Genomic DNA, 18,173 nt, shown 5'->3' with positions numbered 1-18,173 from the left:
TTTACTATTGTTTTTTTTTCGTTGTTGTAATTTGAAATCAACAGCTATATTTACATACATCAGTGGTATTTGCCCTGAAGTTCGCTTTTAACAATTAATTTCTTAATTTAATGTATTTCTAAGATCTGACAACTGTATTATATTTTTATATAAGTCATAGCAGACATATATATTAACATATGCAAGATTTCGGCATAAATGTATTTGATTATTTTATTCAGTGGAATAATTATTTAAGCAAAAAGAAAGCTTTAAAACAAACAAAAATCTTTATAGACTGAGGAATCAAACGCAGAAACTGCTTTTCGTTTCCCTACCCTTTTTATTTGGCAGCTACATGTTTCTTTCTCTTTCACGCAATGTTTGAGGACTACCGCATAGAGGCTACTTAACTGCGTGGCTTCCTGATTCTGGCGGGTTAGCTTCTTTTCGTCAGCAGTGCAATTATTCCCGACGGTATCGTAGGAATTCATAAAAGGTCTAAAGAATAAGAAGTGTAAGCGTACAAGGAAGATTATATGAGCCGCGTCATGAGATAGCCAACACAGTGCGTTTGCGACCAGCATGGATCCATCCGTGTAGTCTGGTCAGGATCCATGCTGTTCGCTAATCGTTTCTCTAACTGCAATAGGCTTTGAAAGCGAACAGCATGGATCCTGACCAGACTGCGCGGATGCGCAGACTGGTCTGGATCCATGCTGGTCGCAAACGCACTATGTTGGTTTTCTCATGGTGCGGCTCATTTATATTATAATGCTTATTTTATCATAAATGTCGGTGTACTTTTGCATCTGTGTTTACATGAAGTAGGGCATGCTTTACTCAAGGACGGACCGCGATCAATTACATTGTCATATATAAAGAATTGAAACATTTAGCATAAAAACGATGCTGTGAGCAAATCTGGTTAAAAATAATTAATTTAACGATCTTATTAGCCTTTAGAAAGACTATAACATACTCATTCACATCAGAAACCTACCCTCGAACCAGCTTTTATAAATATTGATGAAACAGGCATGTTAATAAAATATCGTTTTTACCATTTTTTTTTCGGTTGCAGATACATTGTATATGATATTGCCATAAATATTATCCCCGTTCTTGTCACATTATTAATAATTACAGATTAAGGACCATTAATTTGCTTTTTTTATTGCGTAATGGCTAGAAGGCATTATTAATTAAAAAATAACTGGAAGGTCTTGTGTATAATATATATATATATAGCACGTGCTGTAACGGACAGTCAGAAATCAACACGATCGTTCCAACAATACAAAGGTAAGTGTTAATTGTTTACTTTTTCACGTAAATAGGCACGTAATAAAGTTGTTGTTTAAAACTTGTGTTCAGAATAAAATAAAATATGCCATATACACTGAATGCTAATTAGGATGAACTTTTCAATATTGGAGCATTTTTTTAGTTACTTACTGTTAGTGTTTGTTAAATGTATGTTTGGTACATGGAAGCCGGAATGACATCAGACTAATTATTGGGAACTGCTTGGCTGCTCTGTATTGGCATTCAGAAAATATTCCTTTCTTTCCCCAAGTTAAAACGATAATTTCAATTTTTATGCAGTTTCGCAGCTGTTTTTATTTATAATTTATAAAAGTACTGAATATGAAGACCTACCTAAACCATACGGGGGCCTTTCAGTAAAACATGCAAATGCATAAATACATCTTAAAATATATAACACATAGTTAACTATATTGTACGACGTTGTGGAAGTCGTAGAGAAAGAATTTACGTAAATGTAACGGTACTGAACGACACCTATACATAAAAAAACATGTATAATATAGATGGTACGGTACGTTCAAAAAATCTTTCATCGAGTGAACATCAGATGCAATATTTTTGCGCAGTAGAAAAGACAGTTCTAACAATTTCTTTATAAGTTTTTTAAGTTTTTTAATCTTCACACCTTTTTTAACAATGCATGTTACCTGACGCGCACAAAATGTCTAGATTCCAAGAAAGACTGGATAGGCGAACAGATAAATAACGATAAATTTAAATTGCATCACATTGAATATATAATCGCAGCATTTCTCGGAACTTGTTTCGAACTTATCGTATGAAGCGAAAGAAGTCAGAAATCTTTCAGCTGTTTTCACATGCCGCGCATACCGTTTTCATTTATTTAAGAAATAATAGGGACCTATATCTCATTTAGTGATTTGTCGCTGAATATATCATTGTTTGGAGTTCAGATGCGAAGGAATTATATCACGAGGGCGCAGCCCGAGTGATATAATAATACGCATCTGAACGACAAGCCATGTTTTATTCAAGAGCAAATCACTAAATGAGATATATTATTTCAATTCTAACACGTTACCAAGGACTTTAAAGTACATTCTTGACGGCATTCATTAAATATTTGCCAGTTTTCAATCGGTTTCTTTTCCAGCGCCCCGCTATGCCGTTAGACGATATGACGTAATATTTACATTTGCCATATTCTTTTCCATTAAAAATTATGACGTTCATTTCGTATGAACAGCAAAAGGAAAGGCGCGAAAGTTACGTCACCGCTGCTTAGTTATAACGGGCCGCCGCTTTGATGACGTCCGCGTATAGTCAGGGAGAACGTTCCTTAGATGACGTCGCAGCTGTTCCGTCTGGAGAACAGAATGGCCGGGAAGTTGATTTTAATGTGAAATGCAACAAAATGTGTGAAACTTATAATTCAGTCTTGTTTACAAATGGAAAGGAAATATAATGTAAATATAAGAAATGAAACTTGTTTTTCGATGTTCATGCGAAATGAATGACAGAATAAGATCGGCAAATTAAACATGGATTTGCCGATCCTATTCTGTCGTGCATTTCTCATGAACACCGAAAAACAAATTTCATTTCTTAAATAAGTGTGACGTCAGAACAGTGAATTGTTGTATAATAATTCACTGTTTTCAGCCTTCTTTGTTAAATAGGAAAATGAATCGGATCTTGTTAGAATTCTTTCTTTTTATAGAATTATTGCTTATGATAACGTAAACGCGATGATTAATAAGCGCAAATGACCTAAAATTCATTAAGGTGACGGTTAGGGTAAGTAATAACAAACATGTGATTCCGTCATACTTGTATTTTAGTTGAAACACAATTATTTGATTTTATCCTTGTAAATTATTATTTCAAGAAGAGTGGCTGCACGTTTATGATAAAATCAGATCATCATATTTGTAAATATTAGCTATTGAGGTAAAATAACATTTACTGGTATGACATTTTTCTTTATCACTGTACAAGTTATATTTACGCTTGCGAAAAAAGCACTGTATTTTAGATATCTTATACTTACACCAACATACGAAATGATTAGATTGTTTTACTTCAGACACAGTGAGCAGAAAAACGATGGGGAAACTTTTATTTGCAGTAGTTGTTCTGGCTGTCGTTGTGGCAGCTTCGTACGGTAATATATTTTATTACAAAACTGCACTGTCTTTAGTCATGAGTTACAGTAAGCTAATAGAATGGAATTGTTTATATGAGCCGCACCATGAGAAAACCAACATAGTGACTTTGCGACCAGCATGGATACAGACCAGCCTGCGCAGCCGGGCGCAGTCTGGTCAGGATCCTTGCTGTTCGCAAACAGTTTCTCTAATGCAATAGGCTTTGAAACCGAAAAGCATGGATCCTGACCAGACTGCGCTGATGCGCAGGCTGGTCTGGATCCATGCTGGTCGCAAATGCACTATGATTCATATTATTGAAATTTACGACACTGAATAATCATTATCTTGTAGTATATAGTGAACATTTTATTGAATTTATGTAATTCAAAACATCTCCCGGTTTGTTTCATGAAGCGTATTATTTGCTGTGGAGTCATGTACTTTCGCGGGCATGTTAATCCATGGATTTGGCTTCGCGGAGATCTGGCCACGTGTTCACAAAACATGTTCATTTTCAGCTGAGCTTGATAATGATACTTTATTTGTCATTTATATCCAAATAGCATATTTAATACAGCTAAATTTTAAGTTTATAACTATTTTCAGTATTGATGGTCAGTCTCAGCTGGAATTTAGCCTCGAAGATTTCGTAAAATTGATATTAAAATTTCAAACTCAAACTCGGCTGAGATTGAAAAATGTTTTGTGAACACGGGTCCAGAATTCGTTGGTTTCAAATTTTGAGCGTAGAATGAAAAGAAATTTCATTTGTTTGTTTGGATATAATAACATATTGTGTGTTAAAGTGTCTTCGTTCCTGTAAGAGGTTAGATAGATATACAATATAGATAGAATAATAGTAACTGCATTTTCTGGTTTGTCAAAAATAGTACACTAAATGCTCTTAAATGTTTGCATTTATTGTATGGACTCTGACTGAAAAGAAATCTTAGCTCGATATATTCATTGCTTAAAAAGAATTAAATAGCATTCTGTTAGCACATGAAGCGGTCTCCATAATCCACACCTTAAACATTGTTTGTTGATTCTTTGCCATTCATTTCTTTAAAAAGTCATAATATATTGAGCCGCACCATGAGAAAACCAACAAGTGCGTTTGCGACCAGCATGGATCCAGGCCAGACTGAGCATTCGCGCAGTCTGGTCAGGATCCGTGCTGTTTGCTAACGATTTCTCTAATTGCAATAGGCTTTGAAAGCGAACAGCATGGATCCTGACCAGACTGCGCAGGCTGGTCTGGATCCATGCTGGTCGCGAATGCAATATGCTGGTTTTCTCATGGTGCGGCTCATATGATATACAAGCTTGATACATACGTTTAGGAAAATATTTTTTTAAATGAAACTATTTAATATTTCTCAGGTAAAATATGTTCACTCTATAATGCGGGAGGTTATTACTTTAAATTGTCTTATATGGAAAAGGATACATTAAAATTTTAGTTTTTGTATTTTTGTAATAAGTACAAAAGTCGCCAACATCCTGTTTCTAATAACAAAACCTATATTTACTGACTACATGTATTGTTATTTATCCATTATTTAGTTTTTTTTTTTTTTTTTTTTTAATTCTTTTGAAAATAGTAGAAAGTTCTATATAGCTAAAATGTTTTCATCATCAGTCTTATTTTGACAAATTCATTGTTAAGTCGTCATATCTTGTACCAATATTAATCCTTATATACCGGACAGGAGTTTCCAACGTTTTAATCTTTAGCATGCTAGATAAATTGTCGTCTGCTGGAAATGTCGTCTGCTAAAATTGTAAAGTTCATTCAATTTGCTCCAAAATTGGAAGAAATATTGTCAGAGTAGCAAACAGCTTGGAACCTGATCAGACGCCGATTTAATCGGCGTCTGATCTGGTTCCAAGCTGTTTGCAAAGGCTGTTAAATTCGCCTGCAGCAGGCTAAGGGTTAAGGTATACAAGCACTAAATAGGAAAATGGCTCAAAAGAAGAATGGCAGTAGCATGATGACGGGTACAAATACTTCTCAGCTCCCCCACCCCCCGCCCCCTTATTTTCTTTACAATTTGTTTGCTGAAATAACAAGACAGATCTATGCTTGACATGAAGGAATCCTTTTCATGATGAAATGATAGTTTCATAGAATTTGTCATGGATTCTGAGGACACCATTACTACCATTTGGGTTCTCATTTTTAGCTGATTTTGCAGTTTGTGTCTTTCACTGACAATATTTTCCTTGCATTAGACATGAAAACCACTTTTCTTTTGATTTTTATTCAGCACTGACAATATTTTTCAAGAATGTGTAAGTTACAGACATTTGAAATGGGTCCTAATGTGTGCTGCAGCAATTGGAAATTTGTCAATTTTATATATATGTAGAGTAAAGAATGCCAGCTGTTTATTGTGTGCATGCTTTAAGGTACAATAGTACTAAATAGATAAACAAGCAGCACTTCCGGGCGGAAAGAAAAGATCCTCATTTTTTTCCCCAGTTAAAGTGGTATTTTCATGTTTTATGTAAGCCAATAACTGTTTATATTTCATTGTGGACCTATACGTGACATCTTGATAGTATTTTCAAGATTTTTTTTTTCATTTATAGAAATGTAAAAAAAAGTTTTCACTTTTTGTTAGTGTACATTTTTTCTAAATGCACATTCAGAGTCTAGATATTATCCATTTATAACTATCAGAGTAGAAAGTTTGTATATTTAATGGTATTTATGTGTTATTTACTTGCAAATTTGAGTAAATAAATTAGAAGCATAGGGCAAAAATAAGTTCCAACTAGGAGAAATGGTTAAAAGTTATGTCGCGACAAGTATTTTTGAGAATTGCCACGCGTTACTAAAAATGCCATTAAACCTTATAACATGATTTTATCAAGCTAAAACTTGGTATGTTTCATGCAAATAAGCTACTCTTACTGTAAAAATGAAAGTGACACTATTGCAGAAAGCCACTTTTTTCTTATAACACCGGTGCTGGAAGTCCATCTTCATACGTCCCCGGGAATTGGGTTTTACGTAGCCTATTTTATTTCACCAAATTTAGGATACACATTAAAAATGTCGTTTTCATACACTTATATTCAAACTTTTTAAACAGGTCAGTGCACTGTGAGCTACAGAAAACCCGATATAAAACCCTGTCCTGAAGATACAAATGATGATGGTAAGGACTGCTGGCGAGGATCTTACGGAAGAGGAGTAGGCCGGCTTCCAGACAAAGCACCTTGTCCATCGGGACAAAGGGACGATGGCACAAGTTGCTGGAGTGATGCACACATCTATGTCAAAGGTTGTTGCTGTACTATTTGGGGATGCTGTGACAATTGCAAAGCCGGATACAATGACGACGGCTGCACCTGTCGAAAAACTGATGTCGGTATCAAACTGACATTGTTCCAAAGGTATCGTTGTAAGAGTGGCGAGGAAATGTACGGCCATTTGTGCTACCCTAAATGTAAAAAGGGATATAACGCAACCGGATGTTGCATCTGTGTTCCTCGTGGGAAGATAGGCGTTGAAATATGGGCCAAAGATCGAAAATATTGCAAAGACGGATCACCACTGGTCAATGGACAATGTAAAGTTAAAAAATGCACATAAGGCCTAAAAATGTTTGTTTCCGGTATCCCGACATACCCTGATTTTTTTCGCCCGATCCTAAATGTTTTTATTACCTTGGATATTTATTTTTCAATTTTTCAACAAAAAGTTGCAAAGCTGCACTTTGTATGCTTTAAACATGATCAGTGATGTTAGAAATCAACTTACTGATGCTCTCAATGCATAACCCTCTTATTTGTATTCATCTTTTTAAACAAAAATAATTTTCGAAAAGTCCCCCTAACCCCTCCCCCCACCCCCGAAACACACACACACACACACACACACACACACACATATACAAAAAATACCGGAAACAACCTACGTTTTTTAGGCGTAAGAACTCTCTCTTGAAACACATTAAAGCGAAATCGACACAGTTTAAAACGATATTGGACAAAAATCATGCCGACTTTTTATTAAATGAAATGAATTATTACAATCATCATTAAACAAAATATAAATAATTACAAGCGAAAGAAATGCAATATGCTCCGTAAAAAATAAAAAAAAAAACAATTTAAATTTTACATGGTTATTAGCAACATTTCTGTTCTATTTACAAGGAAGGAATCAATATGATTATATTTTGATATTGATCACGGAAATTTATCTTCCCATAGTAGAATACCATAAAGTTAACTGGCTGTCTAGTACTTACATTTGTTGCTATATATCTCTTTTGTTTTGGTCATTTTTTTCACGTAATTCGAAATGTAGATCTAAGCTATGAGCTATATATATCTATTATATACCTATAAAACTTTTGTCAAAACTACACATGATTTTCACAAATAAATATGAACAGGCAGAAAAAAACGTATTGTACCTTTTATATTGCATGTTGCCGGACTGCTCCATTTTGTTATTCATGACCTGTCAAAGTTCTATAAATAGCGTACACAAAAACTTCACTCATTCCTATTTCAAAATCGGCAAACATTTTAGATTATATTCAAAACAACAAACAAAAAAGGCGGAGGTAAATAATAAAAGGGTCATTATAATAGTAGTTAGGTTTGGGGTTTGTTTTCCGCTATCGTGGATTTTGCAAGGTCGGATCACAATCTGCGCTTACGCGCCTCGTGAGATCCGATCTGCCAAAACCCACTCGAGCCGAATACAGCATCCCGGATCGAGCAACCCTATTATATTTCCACGCAGTACATAATCCATATTGTTCGCCAACAATACCTATCCAAAATGTCTTTAGCTGAGCAATACGGCTCATGTACGGATTATGTAATTATATATCCGTGCGTTTGTGCGTGCGTGCGTTAGACCTTTACTAAGGTAGAGATTTGTCAACTTCTTTATATAATAATACAACAGCACATCAAGATACATTTGGTAACTTTGCAAAGGTGTGATAATACAAAAGGGATGAACCACAAGTTTTACGAACATTAGAAATCGGCCCGTCCCTGGCTGTCAAATTAATGTTAGATTAAACTAAATGGCGGATTTTTGTTTGGACTAGTAAAGAAAAAAATGCCCAACAAAATATAATTTTCAGATATAAATTTACATAATTTTATATAGTAGAATAGTTAAGATAAGAAGTAATTTAAATAGAAAAAAGGGATAAAACAATAAAAAAAAAATCATACACAGTCAAGTGTAAAATGAATAACCGCAACCCACTCGTTCCTGCTGCCGCATCCCCACACCCAGTCCAACTCAGAGTTTTCTAATCAGATATATATAAAATAAGTCAAACGTTCAAGGGGCAGCGCTAGAGAAACGATGTGTATTTTTCATATAAGTTTGTACTTCTAAAAACAAATATTTGTTCTCCTCATCAGTTATTGAATCAATTCCGTGAAGTAATTCGTGAGTACTTTTTAAGTGGATGGAATATTCGAGTATTAATAAATAACAATCGATGAGCATTGGCATAATGGCTACATTTAAAAAGAAATATGTTCCGCATCTTCAATACCATGTCCACAAGAGCAATCAGGGTAGTCTCGTAAATGGTTACAAAAAGATCATTATTTAAGTTGCTACATCCTTTTCTAATACGTGTTTGAATTTACATTATAGAATCGTTCTCCTATTAGATAAAAAGACGGAACAATTTACTCTTCAGTTTATTTTTAAAAGATGTGAGCGTGTTAACATTGCGTGTCGGAAGGTCAAGGTTATTCCATAAGTATACTGAATCGGGTATAGAGTTCTGATCTTGACTAAATTTCGAGACGTCTAGGCAATGTAACAATGTTAGTGTTATTTCTAAGTTCATAGTTTTTAGAATTATGAACTGTTGGTGGAAAAATGTCTGTAAGGTAATCCGAAAGAAGTCCGTTGTTTCCTTTATATGCTAATATTAATTTCTGCATAATTTTACGATCTGCAAGAGAAACCCAGTCAATTGCAGTGAGTAAATTTTGAATGGAAGCGGGACGAGTCAAAGCAGTAACAATGCTGCTTCATATTGAAGATTTTCTATAGTGTCCTTTTCATATTGGGTACAGCCGCCCATACAACTGACGCATACTCAAGCAGAGGTCTTAGATACGATATATAAATGTTGTTAAGAGTAGATCTAATAACTTAATTTTTAACATTCTCATAGAGCCGAGTACTTTTGAAGCTGAGGAAGTGATATTGTTTATATGGGTGTGCCAAGGCCCATCATGACTTATTGTAAGACCCAGATGTTTGTGATCGTCAGCGAAGTTTAAAGGGCTATTATCAAAGGTTAACGAAGGTTGGGCTGTATCTCTAAAAGGGAAAAACAGGACTTCAGTTTTAGAAGGATTGAATTTTACATGCCACTGCTACATAGGCCGATCCTTGAGGTTCGCCAGCAGTTAATGACCTACTACTAGTATTTGAAAGCGATTGTCCGCTACAAATACTTTCTGTGATCTATCTAATCTGCTATCTAATTTACCAAGTTTCCTGAAATACCATACTGCTTCAGTTTAGATATGGCCTTTATGCCAATCTCGGTCGAAAGCTTTCGATCTGTCACAGAAAACCATACAAGTTGCTTTTTTTCTCGCCAAGAGGTGTACATATCTGGTTATATATATATAGTCCCAACAACCAACCGTCAGATACATACATAAAAGTCAACAAGACAAGTTCTGAAGGGAATAATTATTGTAATACTCTGAAATATGCGTCAGTTCATCATAATCATAGCGGTTATTGTTGCAGGTAACATATATACTTGTTTCTTTGTAGCTTATAGAAGTATCTCAAGGTTTATGGCTGAAATTGTTTGATAGTCATAAACTGATTCAGTATGATTATGACAGATAGTAGTGTTGTTTGTTTGGGTAATTCCTTTGCGTGGTTTCCTAATTAGTATAGTAATTGCATATCAGTTTCTGTAGGCCACGTCTTGGTTTGTGATGTCTCGTAAACTAGAGATAAATTATTGCATATCAGTTTCTGTATTGTTGGTGTATGTGGTTTCACAAACTGGCTAGTATAGATATTGCATGTACTACGTTTCTGTATTCTTGGTTTTTGTGTAGTTTCACTTTTAAAAATGAAATATGTTTTGTCAGAGTTCATACGAAATGAACAACAGAATAGAATCGGCAATTTGAACTTGAATCAGCTTCCCGGCCATTCTGTTCACCAGACGGAACAACTGCGACGTCATCTAAGGAACGTTCTCCTCGGCTATACAAGGACGTCGTCAAAACAGCAGCCCATTATCACTAGGCAGCGTTGTCGTAACTTTAGTGCCTTTCATTTTACTACAAAATGAACGTCAAAATCTTCACTGAAAAATAGTTGGGCGAATACAAATATAAACTTTTTACGTATTTAGTAATTGCATATCAGTTTCTTCATTCTTGGTCTGTGAGATTTCACAAACTAGCAAGGTATTTTTTATTGCATATCAGTTTATTTATTCTTCGTGTGTGTGGTTTCACAAACTAGCTATGTATAGTTATTGCATATCAGTTCCTGTATTCTTTGTTTATGTGGTTTCACAACTTTACTGGCAAGGTATTTTTATTGCATGTCATTTTCTGTATTCTTCGTTTGTGTGATTTCACAAACTAACTCGATATAGTTACTGCATATCTGTTTCTATATTTTTCGTTTGTGCGCTTTCACAAACTGGCTAGATATAGTTATAGAGAATATTAGGTTACTGTCGGATAAATTTAAATTTATTAGGCGAGTAGAAGAAAATATATTAGGCGAGGCTGCTGCCGAGCCTTATATATTTTCGTAGACGAGCCTAATAAATTTAAATTTTTCAGACAGTAATCTAATATTCTATTTATCCTACGTGCTCATAATATTGGGGAAACAAGTCGTTGGAAAGAGCAACAGCGTGCAGACTTGACGTCATATATAACGTTTGCAAGTGCAATAAAATTTGCGGATAAAATTGAAAAATTGCAATAACTATTTTGTTTCTGGATAAAAGCTTTTGATATTACCACTTATTTTCTTAGTTAGAACATTTCCAATACAATGATAACGGTTTCAATGAAAAATTCGGAAAAAAATATGTTTTCAAAATTTCCGGCTGAAGTGCCGTAAAAGTGAAAAATGGCAATACCTTTTTTTGTTTCTGGATAAAAACCTATAATTTGACCACTCATTTTCTAAATTCAAACATTTCCAATACAATGGTGTCGGTTTCAATTTAAAATTTTGATAAAATATGTGATTTCAAAATTTCCCGCAAAAATGATATTTTGACACTGACTGAATAAAGCAAGGTTTATTAGGCAGGCCGATTTTGTGCTATATCTTGTATAAGGGTAGGATAAATTGCATATCAGTTTCAGTATTATTCGTTTGTGTGGTTTCACAAACTGGCAAGGTATCTTTATTGCATATCAGTTTCTGTATTCTTCGTTTGTGTGGTTTCACAAACTGGCAGGGTATCTTTATTGCATATCAGTTTCTGTATTCTTCGTTTGTGTGGTTTCACAAACTGGCAAGGTATTTTTATTGCATATCAGTTTCTGTATTCTTCGTTTGTGTGGTTTCACAAACTGGCAAGGTATTTTTATTGCATATCAGTTTCTGTATTCTTTGTTTGTGTGGTTTCACAAATTGGCAATGTATTTCTTTTATTGCATATCAGTTTCTGTATTCCTCGTTTGCGTGGTTTCACAAACTGTCTAAATATAGTTATTGCATATCAGTTTCTGTATTCTTCATTTGTGTGGTTTCACAAACTGGCTAGGTATAATTAGATATCTATATTACATATCATTTCTTTTTGTATTCTTCGTTTGTGTGGTTTCACAAACTGGCTAGGTATAGTTATTGCATATCATATTTTGTGTTCTTCGTTTGTGTGGTTTCGCAAACTGGCAAGGTATATTTATTGCATATCTGTTTATGTATTAAAGGTTTATTTGGTTTCACAACCTGGCTACGTATTATTAAGAAACACATTTCTTTATCGAATTTTCATGCGATTTGAACGACAAAGTAGGATCGGCAAATCAATTAATCGCGCCAGCGATTCATATCTAATTTGCCGATGTTATTCTGTCGTTTACTTCGCATGGACTATAAAAAATTAAATTCATATCTTATATTAACATTATATTTCCTTTCCATTTTTAAACAAGATTTTATGATAAACTGCGCGTATTGTGTTGTATTTAACATTATAATCCGCTTTCCGGTCATTCTGTTCACTAGACAGAACAACTATGACGTCTTCTAAGGAATGTTCTCCCCAGCCACATTGGGACATCCTCAAAACAGCGTTATCGACACTTTTGCGCCTTTCCTGTTAAGGTTCTTGCAACATGAACGTCATTTTCAGTAGAACGAATGGGGAGAATGTAAATATACCAGCATATCATTTTCATGATTTCATAAACTGGCTCGAAACTGTTATGGCTGAAAATGTTGGCGATTACTTGTTGCAACACAGCAATTGGGTCGGTAAAGTTATTGCAGATAAGGTTGTGTATTGCATGTTGGGTCGGTATATTTACTGCATATAAGGTTGTGTATAGTCATTGCATATAAGGTTATGTATAGTTATTGCATATAAGGATGTGTATTGCTTGTTGCAGCACAATAATTGAGTCGGTATAGTCATTGCATATAAGGCTGTGTAGGCCTATAGTTATTGCATATAAGGTTGTGTACTGCTTATTGCAGCACAATAATTAGGTCGGTATAGTTATTGTATATAAGGTTGTGTATAGTTATCGTCATACATCCGCGAAGAAACAGTTCTATCGCATTTGATCTAAATTTTACAATAAAAGACGTACTCCGGTGGTTATACGTTGTACGAACGCCTTCATGAAATTATTACACTCGATGTTTAACCGCCCATGGTGTATAAATAGTGTTAAAACACAGTTTTACCATAAATTATTTCTTAAATAAACTTTATTTAAAGTGAAATAACTCCATGGTAGATATAAAACCATCGCAAATAAGGATTATCAGTGAATTAATTTTCCAATCGTATTGTTTCTAATGTAAACTGAAAACCGGCCTAATTAAAATCGAGATTCACTTTCCGCGTATATACCGTCTGTGTAGAGGGGCTTGCTAAAAAGGAAATTCGTTCACGGGATATACGGTTTTATATATTGTGCATGTTAGCTAATGAAAATCCGAAAAAAAAATTGCAGTGGTATAAATATGTATCAATCAAAACCAATGGAACTTTTACCTTATAGACTCAATGGTTTTTTAAAACCCCGGTCATCAGGAGAAACGAAGCACACAATGGGACAAAATATATATCATGTACAGGTTGCCAATGAAGTTGTAAACTGTTTGTTCCAGCATATCGTTTGCATGGTTGATAGACTACTAGCGGCTATGAATATTTATTCTAGTACATGTATTGTAATTAATAGCCTTACTTTTTCAGGTCTTGTTTATGCAGAGAAGTGCACCGATACACAAACATGCATCCAAAATAAAATAACAAACTGTACGCAAGGTTCTCATGTTGTCTGCTATCCCAGCATTCAAATATGCGCATGTATATTCTTCCCAGTAGATGTTGGTAAGTAAAAACCTCTGATCCTCCCATTGTATGTATATTTCCCAGCACATGTGGATAAGCATAACCTCTGATCCTCCTAGCATATGTATACCTCCCAGTAGATATGGGTAAGGATAAATCAGTGATCCTCCTAGCATATGTATACTTCCCAGTAGATATGGGTAAGGATAAATCAGTGATCCTCCTAGCACATGTATACCTCTCAGTAGATATGGGTAAGGATAAATCAGTGATCCTCCTAGCATATGTATACCTCTCAGTAGATATGGGTAAGGATAAATCAGTGATCCTCCTAGCATATGTATACCTCTCAGTAGATATGGGTAAGGATAAATCAGTGATCCTCCTAGCATATGTATACTTCCCAGTAGATATGGGTAAGGATAAATCAGTGATCCTCCTAGCATATGTGTACCTCTCAGTAGATATGGGTAAGGATAAATCAGTGATCCTCCTAGCATATGTGTACCTCTCAGTAGATATGGGTAAGGATAAATCAGTGATTCTCCTAGCATATGTGTACCTCTCAGTAGATATGGGTAAGGATAAATCAGTGATCCTCCTAGCATATGTATACTTCCCAGTTGATATGGGTAAGGATAAATCAGTGATCCTCCTAACATATGTATACCTCCCAGTTGATATGGGTAAGGATAAATCAGTGATCCTCCTAGCATATGTATACTTCCCAGTAGATATGGGGAAGGATAAATCAGTGATCCTCCTAGCATATGTATACTTCCCAGTAGATGTGGTTAAGTATAAACCAGTGATCTTCCCAATACTGAATGATTGAATGTATATTCTTCCCAGTAGATGTGGGTAAGTATAAACCAGTGATCTGCCCAACACTGTATGTTCTTTCCAGTAGATGTGGGTAAGCATAAACCTCTGAACCTGCCAACATTTAAACACTGGAATAGCAAACGTTAAATCTCGCGTCTCAATGAACGTTTTCCATAGGTAACGTCCGTTAGAATGCTCGCACCGCATACGTCGTAACAGAGCGTAGCGACGTGGAAATGTCACTAGCGGATTGGAAGTAAACCTGGTTACAGTCCATTCTAATGACTGATGTGCAACATGTAATATCGTTAACTTTTTAACACTTGATGACGTACTGATGATGAGTTTTACTAAGTGCTCTAGATAAAAATCAAATTATTGCTGAATATTTTGCATAGCTTATACTTTGGATTTAATATACTTACTAGTTTTTTCTTCAATAAACTTCGTTTAAAGTTTCAGTGCATAGCTAATTTTTGTGAGATATTGTTGTTTGACATCTATGAACGATAAGTTGTGTTTATTTACATTTGGCAAGAAAGCAATTACAGCAAATCGACAACGTAAGCTCATGTGAGCTTTTGAATCGACCATTCATAGTGTCCATGTATTATTGTGTCAGATATCATTTTATGTACTCTTTTTGTTAGTTTCAGTCCTATGATATAGATGTGCATTGTCTAAATACTACGGTGTTTCTACTAAAAAAAATATGCTGAAAGAGGTAATGTTCTTTTCCGAGTCCAGACATCAACCGTTATTCTTCGTAAATAATACAATTTTTGAATTCCATTTTTGTTTAACTGACACAAAAAACGAGCCATGTTGGAATTATCAAATAATCTTTTATTTTAATTCTAAGTAAACGTGTAATGCTAATGCGGCCATTTAACGTCATAGAGTAGAAAAACACCACCAAACACGAAAAACTATTACAATTTTAATATACCGACGTTTCGCCGAAAGGCTTCATCAGGGTAAAACATAAATTGGACGTAACGTCAGCGTGAAAAATAGCGTCAATGCGCTTAACAACGTTACATACTTTTTTTGCTATTTAACGTATTAATCGACGTCATAACATTCTCTCACCGGTCCGTGTGTCATCCATTGATTATTGCAGAATATGCAATGCTTGACTTCATACTTTGCTTATTTGAAAGAAAAATTGAGCAACATTTGGAAAACATAAACTTGAAACTTTAAGATTAAAAGAAAATGTATGGATATGTCTTTCACATATATATTCTATATGTTAACTTATTTTTATCATATTTCAATGAGTACATAAAAGTGAATATATTAAAGGCAGTATTGTGGTCTATCGCATGTTTAGCATGGTTTATAGTTCAGATACTTGTATATTCAATTTCTAATGAACCGTTGTAAATAAATCAATAAACCGCTCGAAAACTGATTACTAGTACTTGATAAATATTTAAACAATGAATATACATAAACGACCTTTAAAATATTTGTACTTGTAACTTTTTATGATTTGAATGCACACAAAGCACGTATTGAAAATGTATATCTAGGTTTTATAGAAGGAGTAAATGCACTGAAAGTATACATATATATTTCAGGTGTGCCATGAACAGACCTGGCCGAGTGAACGACATGTACGGCAGGGAATGAACCTCACTGTATATTTGTATATTTCAGGTGTGCCATGTACAGACCAGGCCGAGTGTACGACATGTAAGGCAGGAAATGAACCTCACTGTATTGACCGCATTTGCCATTGTACAAGAGTGAACTGATTTTGATACATTAAAATGTTTGAATTTACCATTAACAGTTATGTTTGAATCAATTACGATACCGTTTGTTGCCAGGATGTTCTTATGTTTTATATATGATGTTTACATTTTTTATTTAATGGAAGGAAAACTTTGCTTGAATATTTACGGCGCGAAATTTCACGTAGTCGACGTCACGGCGGAAATGACGTCAGTAAATGTGCAAAATAACAACTATTTACATTTCATCAAATCTTCTTTTTAGTAATAAAATACTGAAATAAACGTTCTACATCGATCCCAAATTGAGCGGGTTTCGGGCCACAAAAGTGGCCCTCTGGCAAATTTGGTACATTAGTCGGGCCACAAAAGTGGCCCTCTGGCAGTCTTAGGGCTACTCACTAGATTATCTTTTTAATATTTTTTTTTATTAATTTCTCGTATAAATTCTGACTGATCTTTCTTAGCTCTAATTATCTGGTAGTTTGAGAAGAGAAGGGACATATTTATACAAAATACAAAATTTGAACAAAACTCAAGGTCTGAACACAGACTAATGAATATGTGAAAGGGCGGATGGAGGAATGTAGATACTTTAACATGGTTCCAAAGATAGATTGTTTGCCTTAAAATCCTAGGTGCCGACGGGACCTATATAATGCATGAAGGTGCACCTAGTGTCTTTCTCCACTATCATAATCAGACAAGATTAACTAACGTCTTAATTGTACCGGTGTGTCAGCTCATATATCTCTCCAAATAGGACATAAATATAATGCAGAACGTGAATCGGTTGCGGTAGAAAAAAAAGTTGACATGTTGCTGGTATTATTAGGTTATTTAACATTGTTCTGTACAATACGAGATATATTTGGACGAGTACCCAGCTGAGAAAACCATATTGGACGAGCCGCTAGGCGAGTTCAATATGGTTTTCTCAGCTGGGTACAAGTCCAAGTATATCTCGTATTGTACAGTACAATGTTAAATAACCTTTTTATTCTATATCTATTTTATCTTACTATAATAATAGTTTAAATTAAAAATGCCTTTTCTAGTTTTTCCCAGCTTGGTATGAGTGCAAATATATATTATACAGAACAATGTTAGACCTTAAATAACCTTTTTATTCTATATCTATTTTATCTTACTATAATAGTAGTTTAAATTAAAAATGTTTCACTGAATATTGTATTCCTGCCTTTTCTAGTTTTTCCCAGCTTGGTATGAGTGCAAATATATATTATACAGAATAATGTTAGACCTTAAATAACCTTTCTTTTCTATATTTATTTCACTTCATACGTAATATACGTAATTCATTGATTGTTGTTTTTTTCTGCGTATCATCATTAAAAAAATGTATATGGTGCAACCTCCCTACAACAGTCATTTGGCGATTTGGGTGGTAATAATACTTGGCTGAGTTATTATGCCCATAAACATTGTCAGCAAGTTTGGTGAAGATCGGATGAAAACTGTTCGACTTCAAAGAGCGGACAAGGCTAAATTTCCCGTTTTTCGAGTAATTCAAGGACTATAATCAAAGAGTGTCTGGTACAATTTGGCTGGTTATCGAAAATGGCCGAGATGTAATGCCCACAAACATTGTCAGCAAGTTTGGTGAATTATAGAGC

General features: G+C 34.7%; 2 protein-coding genes across 2 annotated transcripts; both read left to right on the top strand.

Moving 5' to 3' along the window:
• Positions 1-1,255: 1,255 nt before the first annotated feature.
• LOC128558138 (uncharacterized) lies at positions 1,256-7,453 on the top strand. Its single transcript, XM_053546996.1, has 3 exons — positions 1,256-1,284; positions 3,359-3,436; positions 6,524-7,453. The coding sequence occupies exons 2-3, from the start codon at positions 3,379-3,381 to the stop codon at positions 7,024-7,026; spliced, it is 561 nt and encodes a 186-aa protein (XP_053402971.1). The 5' UTR covers positions 1,256-1,284; positions 3,359-3,378; the 3' UTR covers positions 7,027-7,453.
• Positions 7,454-13,682: 6,229 nt separating this feature from the next.
• On the top strand, positions 13,683-16,588 carry LOC123550090 (uncharacterized). The gene is made up of 2 exons (XM_053546995.1): positions 13,683-14,008; positions 16,460-16,588. The coding sequence occupies exons 1-2, from the start codon at positions 13,723-13,725 to the stop codon at positions 16,555-16,557; spliced, it is 384 nt and encodes a 127-aa protein (XP_053402970.1). The 5' UTR covers positions 13,683-13,722; the 3' UTR covers positions 16,558-16,588.
• Positions 16,589-18,173: the final 1,585 nt, after the last annotated feature.

Source organism: Mercenaria mercenaria, chromosome 6 (assembly GCF_021730395.1).
Source record: "Mercenaria mercenaria strain notata chromosome 6, MADL_Memer_1, whole genome shotgun sequence".
NCBI lineage: Eukaryota > Metazoa > Mollusca > Bivalvia > Venerida > Veneridae > Mercenaria > Mercenaria mercenaria.
Note: the sequence above shows the minus strand (reverse complement) of the source record. Positions and strands in the feature narration are given on the sequence as shown.

Bases quoted from the DNA above. Each gene is read 5' to 3' on its own strand.
- LOC123550090 (XM_053546995.1), top strand. From the start codon at position 13,723: ATGGGACAAAATATATATCATGTACAGGTTGCCAATGAAGTTGTAAAC. The intron at 14,009-16,459 runs GTAAGTAAAAAC...TGTATATTTCAG, and splicing joins ATTCTTCCCAGTAGATGTTG to GTGTGCCATGTACAGACCAG.
- LOC128558138 (XM_053546996.1), top strand. From the start codon at position 3,379: ATGGGGAAACTTTTATTTGCAGTAGTTGTTCTGGCTGTCGTTGTGGCA. The intron at 3,437-6,523 runs GTAATATATTTT...CTTTTTAAACAG, and splicing joins CGTTGTGGCAGCTTCGTACG to GTCAGTGCACTGTGAGCTAC.